Here is a 25,174-nt window from a genome sequence, read left to right on the forward strand (position 1 = left end):
TTACTTTCGGGGTTTACTCTGGGTTTATTCCGGGTTTACTAGATTGGACCCAGGGTAAGCCCAGTATGGATACATAGAGTAAACCCCAATCAAATTTATACCTCTGAAAGCAGACGCTACTTGTGTATTCGGAATATACTTGGGACAAATATAACCGGCAGTAATATTAGGAGATAAAAAAAGGATCTGCTTTTCACTGAGTAGATTTGGCCCCTAAAGCAAATCCCGAATTAAATCAAAGTAAACCTCGAGTAAACCCTAAGTCTAAACCAAGTGGACGCAATTTTTCAAAAAGCGGACCCAGAGTAAACCATAACCAAACACCAACAGTAAATGCGAGGTTTAGTTAGGGTTTACTCTGGTGTAAGGCTGGGTCTGATCGGGACTTTAGAAGTCTTTTAATGGGGGGGGTAAAGATATTTGTACTTTAGAAGTCTTTTATGGGGGCAAAGATATCAATATCAAAAATTATACAATGTACCAAATTTCGAAGTGTTTACATGTATCCGATATAATGTTTTTACTGTATGTAATAAGCACATTTGTTTGTCTTGCCGTTGAGGTGACTTATTTCCACCCAACTAAAAAAAAACGATGTATCTTGACCTCTGTGTTCGACCCGAGACCTTGACCTTTGCTTGATATTAGCACTCCTTTGGTTAAATTGAATTTCGTACAGACCTTTCAGATTGTATTAGATTGTCTGACAAAACACTCATTGAAAAAAAAATATTGCTATATTACGTTTAATTCGGATTGCTTGATATTTAAAACAATTTCGAGCACGAATGAGCAGCAGATTAAAAGTACGTAAAACCTGCAGTAGGAACAATATTCCCACGGTTCTGGCTCTTTGTTACTTAAAACTAATATAAGTATATTGCAAAAGTGTCCTTATATTTTAAGTACGCCAAAAAAACCCCCCAAATTCTTCTTTAAGGTTTCGTTACGGGTAATTGATTTTATTACATTGTAAGTACTGTCTTATTTTATGTCTGCAATTGATGATGAGAAGACATATGAGCTACGAAATGTTGAAACTTCACATTATTTTATTTCGTAATTTTCAAATTATTCTCTTTATCAAGTTGAATATTTAAAAGTTTTGATAAGTTTATATTTAAAGGAGGCCAGATGATCAACAAATTAACCATTGAATCTATCATAGACTTTTTAGCTAGCCTGAACCGAAGGTTAAAGTGAGCTATTCTGATTACCCGTTGTCCGTCTGTAAACTTTTCACATTTTTGACTTCTTTTCCAAAACAACTGGGCCAATTTTGACCAAACTTGGTACAAAGAATCTATATGGAAGGGGATTCTAAATTGTTTAAAAATGTTTAAAAATCTTCTTCCCCAGAACCACTGCACCAAAAATGCCAACATTTACGAAAAAACTTGTATATATTGTGAATATTCTAAATTGTTAAAACCGTGCGCCTCCGACCGAAACTGAGGCATCAGGCGTGGTTCAAAGTTTAACATAGAAATGCAGGGGGAAAATGTTTTAAAATCTTCTCAAGAACCACTGTACCAGAAGACCAACATTAACACAAAAGCATGTATGTTTAGTAAATATTCCAAATTGTAAAAATCGTGCGCCTCGGACCGAAACTGGGGCTCAAGATGGGGTTCAGAGTTTAACATATAACTACATAGGCATATTGTTTAAAAATCTTTTTCTCAAGAACCACTGCACCGATGTGCTAATATTTACACAAAAGCTTGTTTATAAATGTATAGCGAATATTCAGGCGGGGTTCAGAGTTAAACATATATAGAAAAATGTTTAAAAATCTTCACAAGATCTCAATGCAACAGTTTGGGATATAAGTATGAATACATCCTTGGCCATGGTCGATTCTAAATTGTTAAAATCGTTACCCCCTGTTGTATACTGGAGCACCAAGAGGAATTAAAAGATTAACATAGAAATATATAGGAAACATGTTTAAAAATGAGAACAGCAATGTTACAATTTGTTAGATTACTACGTCAACATCCTCATATAGTGTAGGTTCTAAATTGTTTAAGCAAACCCCGGACCAATTAACTTGGGCCCAAGATATGGGTTCAAAGTTTAAAATAGAAATTTCATACCGGTATGCTATGAAATAGAATTTACAAGGAACTGTTGTTAAGGTGAGCAATGTGGCCCATGGGCCCCTTGTTAAATGTAAATTTAGCCATAAGCCATAATTTAGTAAAACTATTTTTTACTATTTTAATATTTTTCTATTTCTTTATACTTTATACAAAGTTCTCATTCAAAAGAAAATAAATATAGTAGAAAAATTACCACGACAACCCTACTAATGCATTAGTAAACATCAATTTTATGATTTTTTTAAATAGTTGTTTACTTGCAATAACTAAACACCGTGTTACATATAATCCGATTTTCATAATATAAAATGGTGTTTTGCAATAATATCATGAATATTTGCATTTACAGATAGTGCACTTCTATTGTTGACAGAAAATTGTCCACTTTCACACAAAATTGTTGACGATTGTGGAAATGTAGGATTTCTGTGGAATTGCAGTGGCTTTAACATCTCTAAATTACCAACAGCTATACCACCTGAGTTAGAAAATGGCACTGTCACTCTAGATTTATCTTTCAATCTGTTTTGTAATTTGACAGAGGATACATTTCAACAGATAGCAGCATATTCCAATGTTACTTCTGTCATTCTCCACCACAACAATGTAACAAAGATAGAAAACCTGACATTTCGAAGATTGGAAAACTTATGCAGTTTGGATCTCTCGTTCACGTTTCTTGAAAAAAGTAAAATTGATATAGACGCATTTCTAATCTAGATAAACTCAAGATTCTTCGTATCCACCAGAACAGTTTTCAAGGTTTAAGATACCCAGATATACAGCTTTCCAAAATTCATTCACTTAAATACCTAAAAATTGACATCTTTTCAGGATTTGCATTTACAAAACCGTTTGAAAATCTAACAAGTTTATCTCAACTAGAATTCGAAATTCTCAATGATTTTGAATTAACAAATGCATCATTTCAGGGCCTAAGATTATCACCAATCCACAGCCTAAACATGGAATTCAGCAATTATGTCACATGTGACGTGACAGAGGATCTATTTTGCTCCTTTCCATACTTGAATGAAAGTATTCGAATAGATTTTGGCGGTAATTGCAATTTGTATACCGCATTGAAGTCCGTAAAATGTTTGCAGAATCGTACGATTCAAAAGCTTGATATGGAAGGAAACAAAGCAAATTTTGAAATTGACATAGTCACCTTGGATAATGAGTCATTTCAATACCTTGTCAATATCTGTGTCAGAGTGCTATTATTAGATAACAACTCAATTGACAAAATCATGACAAATATTATGCATACAACGTTATGGTCTTGCTTAAACACATTTGGTCTTAGCAGAAATAGTATACAGACTGTTGATTCTTATACTCTTGCATCATATTTAACTCTTCCCGTGCTCCAGGACTTGGATGTATGTTGCCAAAATTTGCCAACTTCTCGTAATTTAATTGCAATAGAAAAGTATCAAAATCCACAAGTAACACAACATAAAGCTTTCTCTTTGAACATATCTCGACCAAAGAAACTTAAGTTTTTTGACTATTCAAATAATTACAACATCCGCCAGATAATGGGATCAAAGATGTGACATTTATTGCTGAAAGCTTAGAAGAATTGCGTCTTGCAAAAACTAATTTCCCTCTTAGGTTTAAAAGTATATTAACTTTTCCGTCCTTAAGATTTCTTGATTTATCTGAAAATGACTTTTCAGATATCAACCCTTATATACTTCAAGGGGTAAAAAATATTCGGCAATTACGTGCAGTAAATGTCCAATTCAATTTCAATTTGATTTCTGAAAGTTTGTTTAAAAACCTGAAATATTTGACAAATCTTGATTTTTCACGAAACAGCTTAAATTTTTTACCTCAGAGTTTACTGAGAGACCAAAAGCAATCTTTAAAGGAACTTAATCTAGACCATAATATGTTTTCTTCCCTTTCAAGTTCTCTAAAGCAGTTTACAAATTTAAGGAAGTTGTATGTACGATACAACTTGATATCAAAAATCAACGAGAAAGACCAAGAATTATTTAAATCATTGACCAATATTTTAATCTACATAGAAGGAAATCCGATCTCATGCATATGTTCAAACATCCAATCTTTGAAATGGATGAAAGATCACCAACACTTGTTTTCAGATCTTTCTAAAACTAGATGTGTGGGAAGTAATAACTTAACTGTTGAATTATTTAACGAAAATAAATGGTTAAAATTTGAACTAAATTGCCAGGCCACCGATTGGCTAATTTTTTCAATTGTATTGATAGTATCAACATTGACAATACTGATTATATTAGCTGCTATTAAAAAATACCACGTTCATTTGGAATATGTTATTCTAAGAGTAAAACAAAGGTTGATGCCTGTAGGCGATCACATTTGCGTAGGAGATTTTCAGTATGATGTGTACATTTCTTATAATGATGATGACACCTCTTGGGTTGCAAACAATTTAAATCCAAAATTAGAAAGTTTAAACATTAAAGCGTGGTTTAAAGTCAGAGATTCTATTCCAGGAGTTTCGCAATCGGAAGAAATAATTAAATGTATCAACGAAAGTAGGAAAGTGATGTTTATTATAAGCGAGAGTTTTCTAGACATTGGATGGTCCTCCTATGCTGTTCAAATGGCCATAACGCACGCATTTCATAACCAACGTCAGAGATCAATCGTGGTTATAATTAAAGATGGACTTCCTCTGGAAAGACTTCCGAAGGAATTCAAACACATATGGTGGTGTATTGAGCATCTTAGATGGCCGGAAGATGAAACAAATGAAGAAACGTTACTCTTGAATTTATCTAATGTTTTAGTATCTGAATAAACATTTTCTGTGTCTTAGCATATGTTTATTTTCCTATTATCGCTGTTAGTTTGAATATTGTAACTGTATTCCTCATTAATTAATATATCCTTGTATGTTTTTAATTGAACTTTTAAATATCTACGTATTACAATTGGCAAAAGTTGTGATGTTGTTTTCTAAAGTAGGTAAATTATAAAAGCGTTGTTCTTAGATAAAGGAATATTAAAAAGAGAACACAGATGGTGATGAATGTTCCAAACATTGAAATATCACTTTCCTATTATTATCAAACAGATAATTATTGCATTTTTTTCATTTGCAAAAACGTTTCTATTGACAGTCTTTTGGTTATAGATTTCTTAATGATATTTGCATTGAGCCTTGATGTTTTTATTTTCCTTTGCGGGATATATATTTTTGTAAATAGGATAAAATAAATAATTTTTTTCAACTATGTTGATGCCTTTTATTGTACTTTTCAAAATAGATTTTAAGTCAAATGAGTAACCCAGGTGACCTTTTGCCGTCGGTCTTCCTCCGTCGTTGTGCGTCATCCGTTAATACTTTCACTTTTTCAACTTCTTCTTTGAAAACTACAATGCCAATAATATTTATGATAAAATGAATGTTAATTGTAAAATTCATGTCTTAAGTTCTACCTTTAATTGCGGGTACATATGCAAAAAGCTTATTTTTAAAAATCTTCTTACTTTCATTTATTATTATGTTGGAAAACACTTAATGCATGATTATGGTCTTTATATGGTCTACTTCCAAAGTTGTGAAATTCATGGCCCCTAGCTCAGAGGTTGAGGCCTTAGCTAGGCGGGGCCAATATGGCAATATTGGGAAAATGTATTAAAGAGGAAAGACTCTAGAAATATGTAGCACCATAAATTACTTAATTAACATCCACTATGATTGTAAATCGTATTTATTTTCAATAAATCCTCAAGAACAATGAAGAATTCAAGAAATATTGCTTGCTTACATGACATTTAAATTTCCTGCTGTAATGAGAGCTGCCATCGAACTCTAATCTATGACGTCACACCATTCATTCCGATTTGTTTATCAACAGAGCATCAGTATTAGCTAATTATGATATTTGCATTAGACTAACAAGGAGGAAAATATGGAACAATATCGACTTCAGCTCTTACCACTAAATTCAAACTACATCACAAACTAAATGAATGTCAATCATCACGTTCGTTGGCTTGATGCTTACATTTCTACACGATTGTCATATTTTCATTAAGTTGATTACTTGAGAAACAGAAGCATAATCAAGCGTTTCTACTTTAGCACCTTGTACATTGTTAACTGGGCCAATTTAGACCAAACTTGGTACAAAGAATCTTTATGGAAGGGGATTCTAAATTGTTTAAATAAAGGTCTAAACCCTTTTTTAAAGGGAGATAATTGTAAAACAGTGAATATAGGATGCGTATTTTTAATTTTTTTTCTAAAGAACCAATGCACCAAATATGCCAATATTTACACAAAAGCTTGAATATATAGTGGAGATTCTAAATTTTTAAAATCATTACTCCCTCGAGCCAAAACTGGATTTTATGAGATTTTGACCCTTTCATATTTTACTAATTTTTCATGGTTTTTCAGCTTTTTAGACCTCCCCCAGCAAATTTTCTGCAAAGGGCTGACCTTCCGTACCGTGTGCATGTTGCACCATCACATGTTAGAAACTTACCGGTGTATAGTTTACAATGTCCAATCACCTTCTTTTCGTGTTATTTTACCTCCCGTCTGTCACTTGTATTTTCAATGTGTAAAGTCAACACAACAGTCATAGCTGTGGTTTCGCATTTTACTTCTGATTCCCATGTACCTAACATATGGGGCCTACATACTGCCTGTCAGTTTCAACAAGAGACATCCCTCTAACTAATAATAATCATAAAAATTAATTTTATGAATTTAAGCATCACTCACAATCCTTCAAGTACAGCAACTCAATTTTACAAAAATATTGACGGGTACTTTATCCGAAACTGTCCCTTTCTACTATAGGTAAATCTAAATAGATGATGTGACGACAAAACAATTGATTTGTTTAGTTTTTGATATAAAATAGTTATACATCATGCAAGCCTCCAAAAACGGTTGTTAATTTCGCTTTCCCAATTGTTTATTGTTTATACCTCCAACAAGATCATTTTGGAGGATTTCGGAGAATATTGTAAATTTTTCGGCTTTGTCCGTCTTTAAAAATTATTTTACCTTACATTTGAGATGATGGTTTGTCAAGTTTTCACTTGTGTTTTATGGCTGAATTAATTATCGAATGGGAATATGAGTGATAAAATTAAGCTTTCATTTTTTGTTTGGCCACGGGTAGTCAGGCCTTGCAATCCTAATTTCAGCAAACACTTTTGTCTACTTTTACACATCTATTGGATCAATTGCAAACAATTACACCATGAACGAGTTGCAAGAGGTCGCATACTACAGTGGATGGGTTAAATTACACATTTTACACTGTTATCTAAGTCTGATAAATCCGGTTATTTTCATTAAAAGTATGATATTCGGAATTAGGAAAACTCGCCCCCAAAACAAGTCACCCCCAGTACAACCAAAAACAACTCGCCCCCAATTAGGAATAACTCGCCACCACTCAATCCGGTTATTTTCATTAAAAGTATGATATTCGGAATTAGTAAAACTCGCCCCCAAAACAAGTCACCCCCAGTACAACCAAAAACAACTCGCCCCCAATTAGGAATAACTCGCCACCACTCAACACAGTTTGCCCCAAACATTAAAAACACTTCTAATTCTTTACTTTCTTTTGTCTAACGACAAAATAGCGAAAATTATTTATTTCCCATGCATCACAGAGCAATTCATACTATTTTTGAAGTTCTGTGTATTACGATTAAACAATAAGTTTTTATTATTTATAAAACCTATTTCCTGATATAAATTCAGGCAAATAAACATATTCCTCTGTGGAAACGACCTGGAATGGTGGACAGCCTAAGTTTACGCAATGCATTAACCCATTTAAACTTCATGTTTCCAATGGAAACCTTGTATAAAACATAATTTTTTTTTAGTTTTAACACAGTATCCATAAGGTGTCTGGCGTGCGGAAACTGAGTTTTTCACCCAGTGATACGTTAAGACTTATGATTTTAGAAACCGGAGCAATTTAGATAGAGCAGCTTGTTTAGATTTTAAAATACCTTTATTATGACCAAAGTAATTATGAAACAACTGATCTAACGATCGCGTTATTAAGTTTATGTGGTAATGATAATTAGTAAGAAATATGATGAAATCTAAGTTGTAAAACTTTAGAATGACATCCTCACATATAATTTTGATTCCTCAAAGTGACGAATAATCAATGTCTGCAAGCTTTGAAGCTAACATGTACTTGAAATAAAGTTAATGATTAATGATTAAATCCAAAACCACTTTGAAGTTATTAAGAATTGAATACCATTCAACACCTGTTAATTATTTGAAGTGTACCCATCATGAGATGAAACAATCAGCTTGGATAATGTTGGCGGATTTACAACGGACAGTGAGAAAAAAGAACTTGCCGAATAAAGAGCCGAAAAAGATCGAACAAGATGTGTGAATGACTGTGAATGTGAGATAATTCAGTGAAAATATTAATGAATAGCGCCTCAAAGAAATTTTATTAGCAATAAAACAATATTTATTTTAATTACTGCTTACATCAACAATTTTTATTTCAGAATAAGTCATGTTTTCGATGTACTTAGCAATAAAATTTAGAAACTAAAACTTGACTTCTTGTTATGATTTTCGAAAATTCTTGAAGTTAAAATCATCAAAGCTAAATAGGTTTATCAAAGCTTAATGTCTCCAATGTAAATAAATACACCCCAAACCAAGGAGATCTTTACGCATATAAGCTGGCCCTTGCTTCCACTTTGCGGTATCGGCTTGAACTCATGCCATCACAGACTCCCTGCAGATCATCCCATTAGTCGCCGCTTTGAATTTGACCAACCCAACCCTGCCCGTCATATTTTGGATTGCCCTTTTGCCTTTTATTTTATATCATGTGGATTGAGTACAATTTGGTAGTTTGCTGTTTTTGGCTCTGATTTAGTTTTTTTTTTCTATATGAAGCTGCGACCTTAAGATTCAACACTTTCCGCTGCCTGATCTGTGAGGGACAACTGCTGAGCTTTCCAGTTCTCACTTGATTAATTGTTTATATGATATTTTTAAGTATTATTGGGCAGGGTCTTGAGACTTATAATATAATATTCATATATTTATGTCTGATTTGAAATTCTCTCTCTCTCTCTCTCTCTCTCTCTCTCTCTCTCTCTCTCTCTCTCTCCCTCTCTCTCTCTCTCTCTCTCTCTCGTATGGATGATAATTAACTTTTCATAAAATAACGGCCCGATTTATTTCTTAAAAATGAACATTTTAATTATACTTTTAATTTAACTACGCTACACGTATTTTATACAAATTATCGTATAAAGTATTTGAATAATTTTTTTTACTAAAACCAGACATCCTTAACTTTACATATAATGTATTAAGTTACTTCTCATTTTTATAATTGATGCATACATGTTTATTTTTTTAAAGGTATAGAATTCGCTTCGAAAAATATTAGAATAAAAATTGTGTATTAACAATTCATCTTTCAAGACTGTTTACTGATGAAAAAATGTACAATCTTTTTCCAGTTAGTAATCATTTAGATTGGTTGCAGACATGCGTCTTATTTTGATGGAATAAAAAAATTAGGATATATTTCTGCTACTGCTAACTACACAGTCCAAAAATATACGATATGTTACAAAAAGTATGAAACGTTTTGCCGTATGTTGAAAGGTATATGAAATGAAATGTAAATGAGTCGCTACTTAGTGGATTCTAACTATGTGTAGGTATAACCTGCATCAGATATATAATGCATGTGATGAACAAATAAAGTGCCAATTGGTCAGTAATTTGTGGAGACTATTGGTCATAAACTGACTTTGCATGAATGTTATGTGTGCAGAGAAATACAGTTATAATGAAACAATCTTACTTTCTTTATAATTTGATATAATATGCAATAGAAAGATAGCATATTTATGTATTTGTATTGTAATCTGCAAAACTGATTCATGTAACTAGGCAAGCTCAAATCTTGCTTTTACTGAAGAACGCGGAACCAGATCTGGGAAATTACCGGTATATTGAACAACAAAATAGCAAAATTACGTTCTATGGTTTACTTGCCATTTTTCGTTTTGCAGGAACAAAAGTGTAGTTTTTATGACAAATTGCCATCGCACCCTGCTTGATACTTCTGTCTGGTTCCTTTCCTTATCTTTTTTTCATTAAACAGCTGTAATAATTCATATAATAAGGTATTATTTAATAATTTGATAATAAAATAGCATCAACTGAAAGATCCCCACCCTAGGTTTACACCAAGATTATGAGTAATGCAGCAGTAAGTCAGCATTTGGGCTAAGTCCTAAAGGTAATGAAACTTTCTTTAATTTTGTTTTTACCACACAACCATTCTTGATGTGTTTAGGTACTACATTTTTCATGCTTTGATCTACTATGTTTCACAATTATGTTATTTTGGATATCATTGATTACACTTCTTGCTACCATTTTCAGCTTTTTCCGATGATCATTCAGAGAACCTGGACAAACCAGTGATCTTAAATTTTCTTGTTGTCCATAGTTGTCCTTAGTTCCTCTTTCACTGTATAAACCTGTATAGTGAACTCTATTTTGCTTTGCTCTTTAATTCTTTACTACCCTGCTACTCTAAAAGAATTTTTATGTCTGCAAAAACCGTTCTTTATAGTTCTAACGGATTACAGTTAAAGGTGAACGAGTCTCAAAATGCACTGAAGCTCGATTTTGTAGCCATTTTATAAAAATGGGGCATTACGAAAATCCAAACACCAATTTTATGACGTTTTTTTACTTCTTTTTAACGTTAATTTCTTCCCGTACATTGCAAATGATATAAAATTTTAGCCACTGGAGATTAGAACGATATCTTAAAATTTATAAGAGTTTATCGCTTCCGGTTAGAGGGTAATGCATTATTTTAATAGTATTAGAATTTATGAATCACCCTGTATAAAGCATGACGCAGTTTAACAAGCATTATGTAAACATTATTTGTTAAAAGCATTTTAACAAACATTGTTCCGCTTTGAATGAACTGAGCTCATCTAAATAGCGGGTTAAAAGGATTTTAATAGATGCAAAAAATCATTTGACATTTGACATCCCTTTAATATCTCAAAAATAATCATTTAAAAACTGAGAAAAGGTATTACTTTTTAAAAAATTTATACGAATCCAACATGAAAAAGATATTACTCAACAAATGTAAATCTGTACAAACAAAATTCCTCAATGTCTTCCAAATGTGTCCTTGATAGTTTTATTTTTGTTACACTGTACATGCAAGATTAACTTTCGTAAAATCCATATCAAATTTGAAGGTTGTCACACTCTCGTGGATTGATAAATTAGTTTTAAAACGTCAATAATATCGGTCTTTGTATTGAAATTCAAATTTCCAACAGTGAATAAAACAATAATTAAAAAAAAATGTTGAAACATGTTTTTCCAACACAACAAATAATCATGATACTAATAGAATATTGTATCCACTACACATTTACACTAGAATAAAATAAAAGAGAAATGTCTCCGTTTTAGCTTACCTGAGCTGAAAGCTCAAGTGAGCTTTTCTGATCAAATTTTGTCCGTTGTCTGTCGTCGTTTGCGTTGTCGTTGGCGTTGTTGTAAACTTTTCACATTTTCATCTTTTTCTCAATAACCACTGGACAGATTTCAACCAAACGTGGTACACAGCATCACTGGGTAAAGGGGAATTAAGTTTGTCAAAATGAAGTGTCACACCCTCTTTGAAGGGGAGATAATTTAGAATTAATGAAAATTTATTGGTATTTTTTTTGAAAATCTTCTTCTAAAAAACTATAAGGCCAAAAAAGCTGTGACTTGTCTAGAAGCATCCTCAGGTAGTGTAGATTTGGTTTTCGAGGGGTGTCAATTTCAACTGTTACCCTCCCAAACAAGCACTATTTATTTTGTTATACTGAATGTCTTTTTTAAAATTTTTAAGAAAATTTTACTGCTTTTATATAGGAATAACGTGAATTCTACAGCGAACCGTACGCGCATGATTTTCGCGCATGTAATATTTTTTAATGTTACCCGTTGCCAAGTGCGTTACTAACGCTGAGGGTAATAGTAAATATTATTAACTGCGTCTTAACCAATCAGATTTCAGTATTTAACATGAAAGTATAACAAAACAAGTTGGCAGATAAAAAAATAGTTGATGTCTTTGACAATGTTCATATTTTATTGTAAACAATATGTCTTGGTTTCAGCGGATGAATATATTTCACACACTTGCGATAGTTATGCCTACATACTCAATTTGTTTATAAAATAAACCTGCCTGCAAAACAGTTTATTTTGAATCCATATCGAATGTTGACTTTGTACAAATGATTAATCTTTTAGAAACAAAAAACCTCCTGCACAGATCTATATCTACAACAAAAAGTAACTTTAAACCAACTAGCCTACTTTCACTTTTAACTGTAAACGATATGAATGGGTGCCTTCTTATATCTACCCCTGGTCTTCACGGTCCGGTCATTTGGACCCATGTGATTTTTAAATCAATTGATAATAAAAGACAGAGTTTTTATCAGCAATGTACAATATATAGAATTAAATACAATCATACTTTTAATACTCATTAATTCTATTTGAATAGAGAAAAAAAATATCTACAATGTTTTAGCTCCAAGGATATTTCTATTAAAATTTTTAAGTAACATTCAAAACATTTTAGGAATAAGGTGAGTCAATTTGTAATGAATTGAAATTTTATTCATTTTGTGATAAAAACATAATTTTTAATTATCTGAAAGTAGTCGACAGATGTATTTTGTCTAAAATATTTGTTTTTAAAAAGGAAGTATAATTGATACCAAGTTTTAAATGAATGGTCAATAACCAAATTAAAATGGTTTTTGATAATAAAAGAAATCGCAGTTCATTTTGATATTTTTATTATTTTAATTGACTGCATAAAATCTATATTAAATTTTATTTGTGTTAAATTGACCGCCCGACTCAATTTAAAAAAAAAAATTAATCTCCAGCAAAACAATAAGAAAAGTTGGTCTCATGTTATTGTACATACAAGAGTTACAGAATCATAATTTGTTTAAGGATTTTTTTTAATCAAGTGTATGTGTGATCAATGATGGAATACCATAAATTATTTTGACATTTTAAAAATGTTGTTCAGGTTTGTACTCTTCAAATTAACTTCAACTCGACGCCATTGTGGCCCTTCAGGCCTTTGATATTATTATAATTAGGGACACACTGTTAATGTATTCAAATTATTAACCTGTGAAAGTTGATCAAAGACTGTTTGAAGCAGAAAGAAAAAAAATATTTTTGAACTTTGAAATTAATTCGATTTTTGCAATTATGATGAGTTATTGTATAATAAAAGCACCACTACCTATTTTATAAGAAAATATACTGATTTTTGTTTTTAATGCAGCAGAAAACATAATTCATATACTTTTTTATTCTAAGTCTAATATCTTTTGATATGACTATTAGTGCAGAAATTCAAATTATTGATATCATTCTATGTTAAAGAAAAAAAATGACAGCTCGACGCCTTTGTGGCCGTTCCAGCCTTTGATTATTATCATACAACTTGGCATAGAAAAAGTAATCAATGTTTAGATTTTAGAATCTAACAAGAACTATATTTTTGGCATAATATCGGCGTAGGAAAATATCACATGTTTTGCAATTCAAAATCTCTGCAGATTAATGAGTCTGTTTTAGCATTTTAAAAACAATAACATTAATGTTGGATAATTTACTAATGTGAACTAATAATATGATACTTGGGTTTTAGAATGTTTTTAAAATATGATTTTCCTATCAAATTACATTTTTATAAGCTTTTTAACAAGCGCCCTTTCTATACATTAATTTTTGTGAAAAAAATCACTGAAATCAGTTTTTACCTCTTATTAAATGGTCAATATATTAGCTTTTCTGTCAATTAATATATTTATATAAAGTCTTCATAATACATAAAAATCAGAAATATTTTATTATTGAAAGCATTAAAAATGATCAAAATGTCTTCAAAATTTAAGAAAATTAGAGGAAATACAGCCCAAGCAATATCAATTAAAGTATAGATATATTTTTTTCCAATTTAGTAGTATAAGCTGATAGACATTCTGATATTCTATCATTTTATCGAAGAATAGAATCTTCAAATCTTTAACAAATGTCAACAGAACTACTAAGAGCTACATTATTTTTATCATCCTTTACGTTGAAGAAGAAGGTAGTGACCGTAACCTGACCTTTATGCGAAAACAAAACGGTCAAATTTGACTAAACTGATAGAATCATTTGGTAATATGATCTGTTTGACTGTGTCAAAATTTCTTGAATTTCTTATTATAAGAAGTATGGTTGATAAAGAGAAGACTCGGTCCTTAGGTTTGTTCAAATAATGGTCCCCGGGGGGTAGGGTGGAACCACAATGAGGGGGATCACGTTTTATAATTACATGGGAATGTACAGAGAAATCTTTAAAAATCTTCTTCTCAAAAACTATTTGGCCAGAAAAGCTGCAACTTGTGTGGAAACACATCCCCAGACAGCACAGATTCAAATCTGTTCAAATCATGGTTCCCATGGGCAGGGCGGGCCACAATGGGAGAATGAATTTTTTTACAAAGGAATATATAGAGATAATCTTAAATCTTCTTAAAAACTGTTAGGCCAGGAAAGCTCAAATTGGAGTGGAAGAATCCTCAGATAGTGTTGATTCAAGTTTGTTTAAATCATGGTCCCTGGGGGTAGGGTGAGTCACAATTGGGGATGAATTTTTACATAGGAATATATAGAAAAAATCTTTTAAAATCTACTTCACAAAAACTATTACCAGTAGGCCAGAAAAGCTCAAATTTGAGTGTAAGCATCCTCAGAAGAGTCGAGTTTGTTTAAATCATGGTCATTGGGTTTTGGGGAGGGAGGGGGAGGGGGGGGGGGGTGGTAGGGTCGGACCACAATGGGGGGTGAAATTTTACATAGGAATATATAGAGAAAATCTTTTATAATGTTCTGGGAAATTATTCAGTCGAGAAAGCAGTAACTTGGGTAAAAACACAGGTTTTGCAGATTAAAATTTGATCAGACTATGATTTCCTAGGGGAAAATGGGGCCATAAAGTGGGGAGGGGTGGGGTATAAAGGAATAGAGAAAAATCTTCTTACAGGTACAACAACAAAAGGAACTTGATATTTAGAATAAAAATATGTGGATAAAAATCAGCAGATTTTTAAAATTGAAAATTTGAGCAAGATCTACTGTACTCAGTTGTCAAGGTTTTGATACCGTAATGCTTATTTGATCAGAGTTAAGGCAATTTTTGCTCAGGTGAGCGATGTGGCTCTTGGGCCTCTTGTTAAAATTTTGATAGATTTGGAATCACATACACTTTTAGATCTTCTCTTTCATAAGTAACCACAAATTGAATAAATTAACAGCCAATCAAGATTTTTATTCCGTTTGTTTTGCAAACCATGACTTGGAAATCCTTTACTTTCAACATCTAAGATAAATGTAGGTTCCACAAATCGTTGATACCCCTTTTCATCGGTTTTAACAATAGCAGGAATTTCGTTCGACTGGGACTCCATAAGTATCCTATTTCATTTCTTTAACAAATAATCATTTGGTACATCACTCAAATTTCAACATATCATTCAACACGCTATCTGTGTCTTTCCCTTAACTGAAACTCTTAAACATATTTTGGGTTTGAAAATTTCTTCATCTGAATCTTTGAAAAGGTCATTGAATAAAAGATATATTTGGTAAAATTATTGCATTATGGCACTGTTGAATATATGAATGGGTTAAATTTTCTTTGAGGTTCAAATTTCTTTTAATTACATTATAAAATTGCCAAATATGCCCCCTCCCCGGAAAACCTTTCTGGATCCGCGCATGGATCCCCCCTTACACTGTAAATAAAATGATGTTTTTTTTTTCTTAAAATAAAAAAGACCTTGCATTGCCATTTATTTTTGCTTAAAATAAAAAAGACTTAAATTTACACTTTTCTTAATTGTCGAATGATCAATTTGTTAGTTGTTTAGAGAAGTCATCCCGTCCTCGGGCCTACGGCCTTCGGAGGGATTGTTTTCTCTTTACTTTTTAATACTTCCTTGTTATCTATCTATTACTTTACGCTATACAACATCGAAACTTTTGTCCATTTAATTTTATAGTGAACGGTATATAGAGCGTGTTATTTCATACACGTTTAGCTTGAATACAAGCACAGTGTAAAGTTGGATTCTTTGCGAAGGCGCTGTCATTCACGGCATTTGGGTTTTTCCATTTACAGGGCCATGCATATATCATGTGCAATTTGTAAGTACATATTTCCTCTCTCCTTTCCTTATTGATGACCATCTTTTGCTTGAATATAACCTACTTTGCCATTTGAAAGAATCTACCAGTAAGCAGTATTTTAAAAAGATTTTACATAACTGGAACTACTTGGTACGTAAACAAACATTGGGAATGCTTGTACATGTATTAGCGCTTTAAACATTTGTTTGCTCACTGCATTGCCGAGACCAAATCAAAAGCTACAAAGCTGATAATTGCAGTTTAACCCAATTTTATCAATATTCGTGTTCTTTTGTGCTTTTCTCAGTGAACATACTTTTTAATTTTTGTCTCCTGGCCATCTAGCATGCAATCGTAGTGCAACACTTTGCTGGTGATCTTTTGACATACATGAAAAATGAACAAAAGTTTATTTATTTTTAGAATCCTGGGCACCTAGCATACAAACTAAGTAGTTAGGATAACCATGAAAACTTTAACTTTATATTGCAGAATTTGCATTTATATTAAATTTTACTTCTGAACATTTGGTACGGAATTTGAATTTTTTTTTTGAATGAGCATGAAATCCTTTACAAAAAGTATGAAACGTTTTGCCCTATGTTCAAAGGTTCTATATTTAGGATAGGGCTTGAACGGTTCTTTTTCAGTGAACTTATTATGGGACAAAATCAGTTAATTTACAAATCGCAAGGAAAGACCCCCCACCCCTTCAAGGTCAACAGGTCAATTCATGATGAAAAAGCAAAATAATCAGGTTTTTTTATATCGCAAAAAGAAATGTACCTATTTTTTAATTGATATATATTTTCATTTCGTTTTAGGTGTTGTGATGATATGAAAAGCAAACTATGACGTGCAAACAGCGATTCAGTTTGATACTTGCATTCTGTTGTAAGTAGTTCACTATCCTACACATAATCGTATTTTCAAATGAAACTTACGTAGAATGTAATTTATGGATTGTCAGGAGCACAAATACCAAAAACAGTCTAAGGACAAACAAACTTACATGATATATTAAATGTAAGCACATAAACGCTTGAACCGGTATTTGTATTTTTGCACGTTTGAAAATATGATATATGCACGCATTTATTTGTGCTCGAGATACAAATGAAGAATACGTTAAAAATAATGATTTAAATATATTGGATGTGTATGCGGTATACGTAAGTTTTGCATGACATGATAAACGATGGATAATTTACCGGATGTTGACTACCATATTTCATGATGATTTTGCATGCTGTTGTAACTTCATATCATACAACATTTAATGACCTTGCATTTTCTTACACTCTGAAAGTAAACAGTTTCTGACGATCAACAGATTACAGAATTTAGTAGGTCATTTTCAATAAGCTATAAGGTTTGCGTCTTTAATTACATCTAGCCCACTTTTTACCCCGCATTTGAAGCGTAGTTATGAAAGAGGATAATAAAAAGTGCAATATTTTCTTTTCATATAATTGAAAAACAAAATATGCTTGACATCCATCGGCTTACAAAAAAGGAGTAGAGAGTCTGACCTTCCCTGTATAATTGTTTTTTTTTACTATTGTCAAAGTTAACACAATAAATATTTTTCTTAATAAAATTTTGAATCATTAATTCATTCAATATTAACAAGATGCATTTGACTATACAACCATAATTTGGGTGTATATTTTACTGTTTTAAAATATGTAAAATGCAAAATCGCATTTTTTTGGCAAGCAGCTACACTTTCCCTCTTGTTTGTCAGTTTTATCCCAATTACACTTAACATACGGACCCTCAGTACTATGGTATTATAACAGTAACCAGTCGGAGGGAAAGTGTCCCTAATTGCGCTTGTGAAAAATTTTAAAGGCTTCAATAATTGGGGAGGGATGTTAAACTTTAAAGAAACTTGTATGCCTACATACAATTGGAATTGACATTTCCAGATAGTGGTTTTATTGTCCAAAACAATACCGATCAGACCCAATTTAACAGAAAGTAATGCCAAACTTAACCCTGAGTTTACTTTTGGGGTTTACTCTGGGTTTACTAGATTGGACCCAGGGTAAACCAAGAGTGGATACATAGAGTAAACCCCAATCAGAATTATACCCCTGCAAGCATACGCTACATGTGTATTTGGAATATATTTGGGACAAGCATTACAGGCAGTAAGATGACGAGATAAAAGATGGGTCTGCTTCAGTGAGTACATTTGACCCCAAAAGCAAATCCCGAATAAACTCAAAGTAAACCTCGAGTAAACCCGAAGTCAAACCCAAGTCACGCAATTTTTCCATAAGCAGACCCAGAGTTAGCCATAAGTAAAACCCAAAAGTAAGTACGAAATTTAGTTGGGGTTTACTCTGGTGTTCGACTTGATCGGATCTGTACTTTAGAAGTCTTTTATGGGGGTAAAGATATCAATATCAAAAATTATACAATGAACCAAAGTTCGAAGTGTTTACATGTATCTGATATAATGATTTTACTGTATGGAATAAACACATCTGTGCGTCTTGCCGTTGAGGTTACTAATTTCCACCCACCTAACTCAAAAAGGTTAAGAACGATGTATCTTGACCTCTGTGTTCGACCCGAGACCTTGACCATTGCTTGATATGAAAACTCTTTTGGTTTAATCGAATTTCGTTAAGAGCTTTCGGATTCTATAAGATTGCCGATTTATCTGACGAAACACTCATTGAAATAAATTTATTTCGGATTGCTTAATATTTAAAACAATGTCAGCACGTATGAGCAGCAGATTAAAAGTACGAAAACCTGCAAGAGGAACAATTCAGACACCAACATTCTAACGGTTCTGGCTCTTTGTTACTTAAAACTAACATAAGCATATTGCAAAAAGTGTCCTTATATTTTAAGGACCCCCCCCCCCCCCAAAAAAAACCCCCAAATTCGTTTCGTTTCGGGTAATTGATTTTATTACATTGTCACTGCTGTCTAATTTTAGGATGAGAAGGCATATGAGCTACGAAATGTTGAATTTACTATTATTTTATTTCGTGATTATAAAAAAATTCTCTTTATCAAGTTTAATATTTAAAAGTTTTGATAAGTTTATATTTAAAGGAGGCCAGATGATCAACAAATTAACCATCGGATCTATCATAGATTTTTTAGCTAGCCCGAACCAAAGGTTCTAGTGAGCTTTTCTGATCACCTGGTGTCCGTCTGTAAAATTTTCACATTTTTAACCTTTTTTTTAAAAACAACTGGGCCAATTTTGACCAAACTTGGTACAAAGAATCTTTATGGAAGGGGATTCTAAATTTTTTAAATAAAGGGCTAAACCCCTTTTTTTAAGGGGAGATAATTGCAAAACAGTGAATATAGGGTGTGTATCTTTAAAAAAAAGTTCTAAAGAACCAATGCACCAGATATATTACACAAAAGCTTGAATATATAGTGAAGATTCTAAATTGTAAAAATCATGACTTCCCTGGCCAAAACTTGGGCCCCAGGCGGGGTTCAAAATTTAACATAGAAATCCAAAGGAAAAATGTTTAAAATCTTCTTCCCCATAACCACTGCACCAAAAATGCCAACATTTTCAAAAAAGCTTGTATATATAGTGAATATTCTAAATTGTTAAAACCGTGCGCCTCGGACCGAAACTGGGGCCGAAGGCGGGGTTCAAAGTTTAACATAAAAATGCAGGGGGAAAATGTTTTAACATCTTCTTCTCAAGACCCACTGCACCAGAAATGCCAACATTTACACAAAAGCTTGTATGTATAGTAAGTATTCCAAATTGTAAAAATGTGAAAGCGGGGCTCAAGGCGGGGTTCAGAGTTTAACATAGAACTACATAGGCATATTTTTTAAAAACATTTTTCTCATTCTACTGCACCGATATGCTAATATTTACACAAAAGCTTGTATATACATGTATAGCGAATATTCAGGCGGGGTTCAAAGTTTAACACATATAGAAAAATGTTTTTAAAAAACTTCTTCTCAAGATCTCAATGCAACAGTTTGGGATATAAGTATGAATACATTCTTGGCCATGGTCGATTCTAAAATGTTAAAACTGTTACCCCCTGTTGTATACTGGAGCACCAAGAGGGGTTAAAAGATTAATATAGAAATATACAGGAAACATGTTTAACAATCTTCTTCTTGAAAACAGCAATGTTACAATTGTTAGATTACTACGCAAACATCCTCAAATAGTGTAGGTTCTAAATTGTTAAAGCAAACCCCGGAACAATATACTGGGGCCCAAGATAGGGGTTTAAAGTTAAAAATAGAAATAGAATTTACAAGGAATTGCTGTTCAGGTGAGCGATGTGGCCCATGGGCCTCTTGTTAAATGTAAATTTAACCATAAACCATAATTTAGTAAAAATATTTTAGCGTAACCATTTTAATATTTTTCTATTTCTTTATACTTTATACAAAGTTCTCATTCAAAAGAAAATAAATATAGTAAAAAAAAATTACTACGACAATCCTACTAAAATGCATTAGTAAACATCAATTTTATGATTTTTTGGGTGGTTGTTAATTTGCAATACCTAGACACCTTGTTGCATATAATCCGCTTTTCATAATATAAAATGATGTTTTGCAATAATATCACGAATATTTGCATTTACAGATAGTGCACTGCTATTGATGACAGAAAATTGTCCACTTTCACACAAAATTGTTGACGATTGTGGAAACGTAGGATTACTGTGGAACTGCAGTGGCTTAAACATCTCCAAATTACCAACAGCGATACCATCTGAGTTAGAAAATGGCACTGTCACTCTAGATTTATCTTTTAATCTGTTTTCTAACCTGACAGAAGAAACATTTCAACAGATAGCAGCCTATTCCAATGTGACTTCTGTCATTCTTCATCACAACTATGTTACAAAGATTGAGAACAAGACATTTCGAAAACTGTCAAACTTATGCAGTTTGGATGTCTCGTTCACGCTTCTTGAAAAAAGTAAAATTGATGCAGACGCATTTTCTAATCTAGATAACCTCAAGATTCTTCGTATCCACCGGAACAATTTTCAAGGTTTAGGATACCCAGATATACAGCTTTCCAAAATTCAGTCACTTAAATACCTAAAAATTGACATCTTTTCAGGTTTTACATTTTCAAAACCGTTTGAAAATCTAAAAAGTTTAGCTCAACTGGAATTCGAAATTATCAATGATTTTGAACTAACAAATGCATCATTTCAGGGCCTAAGATTATCTCCAATCCACAGTATAAACATGGAATTTAGTAATTATGTCAATTGTGACGTACCAGAAGATCTATTTTGCTCGTTTCCATACTTAAATGAGAAAATTAAGATAGATTTTGGCGGAAAATGCAATGTACATACTGCATTAAACTCCTTAAAATGTTTGCAGAATCGAACGATTCAACACCTTGATATGCAAGGAAACAAAGAAAATCTTGCAATTGACATAGTCAACTTAGATAATGAGTCATTTCAATACCTTGTCAATATCTGTGTCAGGGTGCTATTTTTAGACAATAACTCTATTCACAAAATTATGACGAATATTATGCACACAACGTTGTGGTCTTGTTTAAACAACTTAGGTCTGAGCAATAATGATTTACAGTCTGTTGATTCTTATACGCTTGCATCATATTTAACTCTCCCCTTGCTCCAAAACTTGGATTTATGTTGCAATGTCCTAACACCTCGGAATTTGGTTTCAAGAAGTAATTATCAAAATGTACTTGCAACACACTATGTAGGTTTCTCTGTAAACCTAACTCTACCACGGAATCTTAGATTTTTTGACTATTCCAATAATTACATTCACCCCCTTCCTTATGAATTGATCAAGGATGTTACAATTATTGCTGAAAACCTAGAAGAAATGCGTCTTGCAAAAACTAATTTCCCTCTTAGGTTAAAAAGCGTATTAAGCTTTCCTTCCTTAAAAATTCTTGATTTATCTGAAAATGATTTTTCAAATATCAATCCTTATGTATTTCAGGGAGTGAAGAATATTCGGCAATTACGTGCAGTGAATGTCCGTTTAAATTTCAGTGTGGTTTCTGAAAATCTGTTTAAAAATCTAAAACACCTGACAAATCTTGATATTTCACAAAACAGCTTAACTTTTTTACCACAGAGTTTACTGAGCGACCAAAAGCAATCTTTAGAGAAACTTTATTTAGACCATAATATGTTTTCTTCCCTTTCAAGTTCTCTTAAGCAGTTAACAAATCTAAAGTTTCTTTATGTACGATACAATTTGATATCGAACATCAACAAGGAAGACCAAAAATTATTTGAATCATTGACCGATATTTTAATATATCTAGAGGGAAATCCGATTTCATGCACATGCTCAAAAATTCAGTCTTTGAAATGGATGAAAGATCACCAATACTTATTTGCGGATCTTTTTAATACTAAATGTGTGGGGAGTAAAAACGCTACTGATGATTTATTCAACGAATCGAATTGGCGGAAATTTGAACTTGATTGTCAGGCCACCGAGTGGCTAATTTTTTCTATTGTATTGATAGTATCAACATTGATAACATTCATCATAATAGCTGCTATTAAAAAATACCACGTTCATTTGGAATATGTTATTCTAAGATTAAAACAAAGGTTGATTCCTGTAGGCGATCACGTTTGCGAAGAAGGTGATTTTCAGCATGATGTGTACATTTCCTATAATGATGATGACACCTCTTGGGTTGCAAACAATTTAAATCCAAAATTAGAAAGTTTAAACATTAAAGCATGGTTTAAAGTCAGAGATTCCATTCCAGGAGTTTCGCAATCGGAAGAAATAATTAAATGTATCAACGAAAGTAGGAAAGTGATGTTTATTATAAGCGAGAGTTTTCTAGACATTGGATGGTCCTCCTATGCTGTTCAAATGGCCATAACGCATGCATTTCATAACCAACGTCAGAGATCAATCGTGGTTATAATTAAAGATGGACTTCCTCTAGAAAGACTTCCGAAGGAATTCAAACACATATGGTGGTGTATTGAGCATCTTAGATGGCCGGAAGATGAAACAAATGACGAAACGTTACTCTTGAATTTATCTAATGTTTTAGTATCTGAATAAATATTTTCTGTGTCTTAGCATATGTTTATTTTCCTATTATCGCTGTTAGTTTATTAATTAATATATTCTTGTATGTTTTTAATTGAACTTTTAAGTATTTAAATATTATAATTGGCAAAATAGTTAGATATATAATTGCATTGTATATATTCCTTCCTGAAAAAGTTGTGATGTAGTTTTCTAAAGTTGGTAAATTATAAAAGTGTTGTTCTTAGATAAAGGAATATTAAAAAGAGAACACAGATGATGAATGTTACAAACATTGAAATATCACTTTCCTATTATTATCAAACAGATAATAATTCCAATTTTTTCATTTGCAAAAACGTTTCTATTGACAGTCTTTTGGTTATAGATTTCTTAATGATATTTGCATTGAGCCTTGATGTCTTTATTTTCCTTTGCGGGATATATATTTTTGTAAATAGGATAAAATAGATAATTTTTTTCAACTATGTTGATGCCTTATATTGTACTTTTCAAAATAACTGCAATGAGATAGCCTCTCCGATTTTAGGTCAAATGTGTAACCCAGGTGACCTATTGCCGTCGGTCTTCATCTGTCGTTGTGCGTCATCCGTTAATACTTTTACTTTTTTCAACTTCATCTTTGAAAACTACAATGCCAATAATCTTTATGATAAGATGAATCTTAATTGTAAAATTCATGTCTTAAGTTCTACCTTTAATTGCGGGTACATATGCAAAAAGCTAATTCTTAAAAATCATCTTACTTTCATTTATTATTATGTTACAAAACACTTAATGCATGATTATGGTCTTTATATGGTCTACTTCCAAAGTTGTGAAATTCATGGCCCCTGGCTCAAAGGTTCAGGCCTTAGCTAGGCGGAGCCAATATGGCAATATTGGGAAAATGTATTAAAGAGGAAAGACTCTAGAAATATGTAGCACAATAAATCATTTAATTAACATCCACTATGATTGTAAATCGTATTTATTTTCAATAAATCCCCCAGAACAATGAAGAATTCAAGAAATATTGCTTGCTTACATGAAATTTAAATTTCCTGCTGTAATGAGAGCTGCCATCGAACTCTAATCTATGACGTCACACCATCCATTCCGATTTGTTTATCAACAAAGCATCAGTATAAGCTAATTATGATATTTGCATTAGACTAACAAGGAGGAAAATATGGAACAATATCGACTTTAGCTCTTACCACTAAATTCAAACTACATCACAAACTAAATGAATGTCAAACATCACGTTCGTTGGCTTGATGCTTACATTTCTACGCGATTGTCATATTTTCATTAAGTTGATTACTTGAGAAACAGAAGCATAATCCAGCGTTTCTACTATAGCACCGTGTACATTGTTAACTGGGCCAATTTTGACTAAACTTGGTACAAAGAATCTTTATTGAAGGGGATTCTAAATTGTTTAAATAAAGGTCTAAACCCTTTTTTAAAGGGAGATAATTGCAAAACAGTGAATATAGGATGTGTATTTTAAATTTTTTTTTCTAAAGAACCAATGCACCTGAAATGCCAATATTTACACAAAAGCTTGAATATATAGTGGAAATTCTAAATTGTAAAAATCATGACTCCCCCGGGCCAAAACTGGATTTTATGAGATTTTGACCCTTTCATATTTTACTAATTTTTCATGGTTTTTCAGCTTTTCAGACCTCCCCCAGCTAATTTTCTGCAAAGGGCTGACCTTCCGTACCGT

The 25,174-nt window shown here is 32.3% G+C and overlaps 1 protein-coding gene and 1 pseudogene across 3 annotated transcripts; both read left to right on the forward strand.

The window, feature by feature from the left end:
- The window catches only part of LOC128184389 (uncharacterized), a 7,655-nt pseudogene extending 3,855 nt beyond the window's left edge, over positions 1-3,800 (forward strand).
- Positions 3,801-16,237: 12,437 nt separating this feature from the next.
- On the forward strand, positions 16,238-23,925 carry LOC128183906 (toll-like receptor 4). 3 transcript variants are annotated; one of them, XM_052853126.1, is made up of 3 exons: positions 16,238-16,416; positions 17,223-17,292; positions 21,011-23,925. In XM_052853126.1, the coding sequence occupies exons 2-3, from the start codon at positions 17,250-17,252 to the stop codon at positions 23,467-23,469; spliced, it is 2,502 nt and encodes an 833-aa protein (XP_052709086.1). In that variant the 5' UTR covers positions 16,238-16,416; positions 17,223-17,249; the 3' UTR covers positions 23,470-23,925. The 3 variants fall into 3 exon arrangements, with proteins under 3 accessions (XP_052709086.1, XP_052709087.1, XP_052709088.1); XM_052853127.1 differs by lacking the exon at positions 16,238-16,416 and adding an exon at positions 16,427-16,548; XM_052853128.1 differs by lacking the exon at positions 16,238-16,416 and adding an exon at positions 16,448-16,504.
- Positions 23,926-25,174: the final 1,249 nt, after the last annotated feature.

The sequence above is a fragment of the Crassostrea angulata genome, chromosome 5 (genome assembly GCF_025612915.1).
Source record: "Crassostrea angulata isolate pt1a10 chromosome 5, ASM2561291v2, whole genome shotgun sequence".
Taxonomy (NCBI): Eukaryota; Metazoa; Mollusca; class Bivalvia; order Ostreida; family Ostreidae; genus Magallana; species Magallana angulata.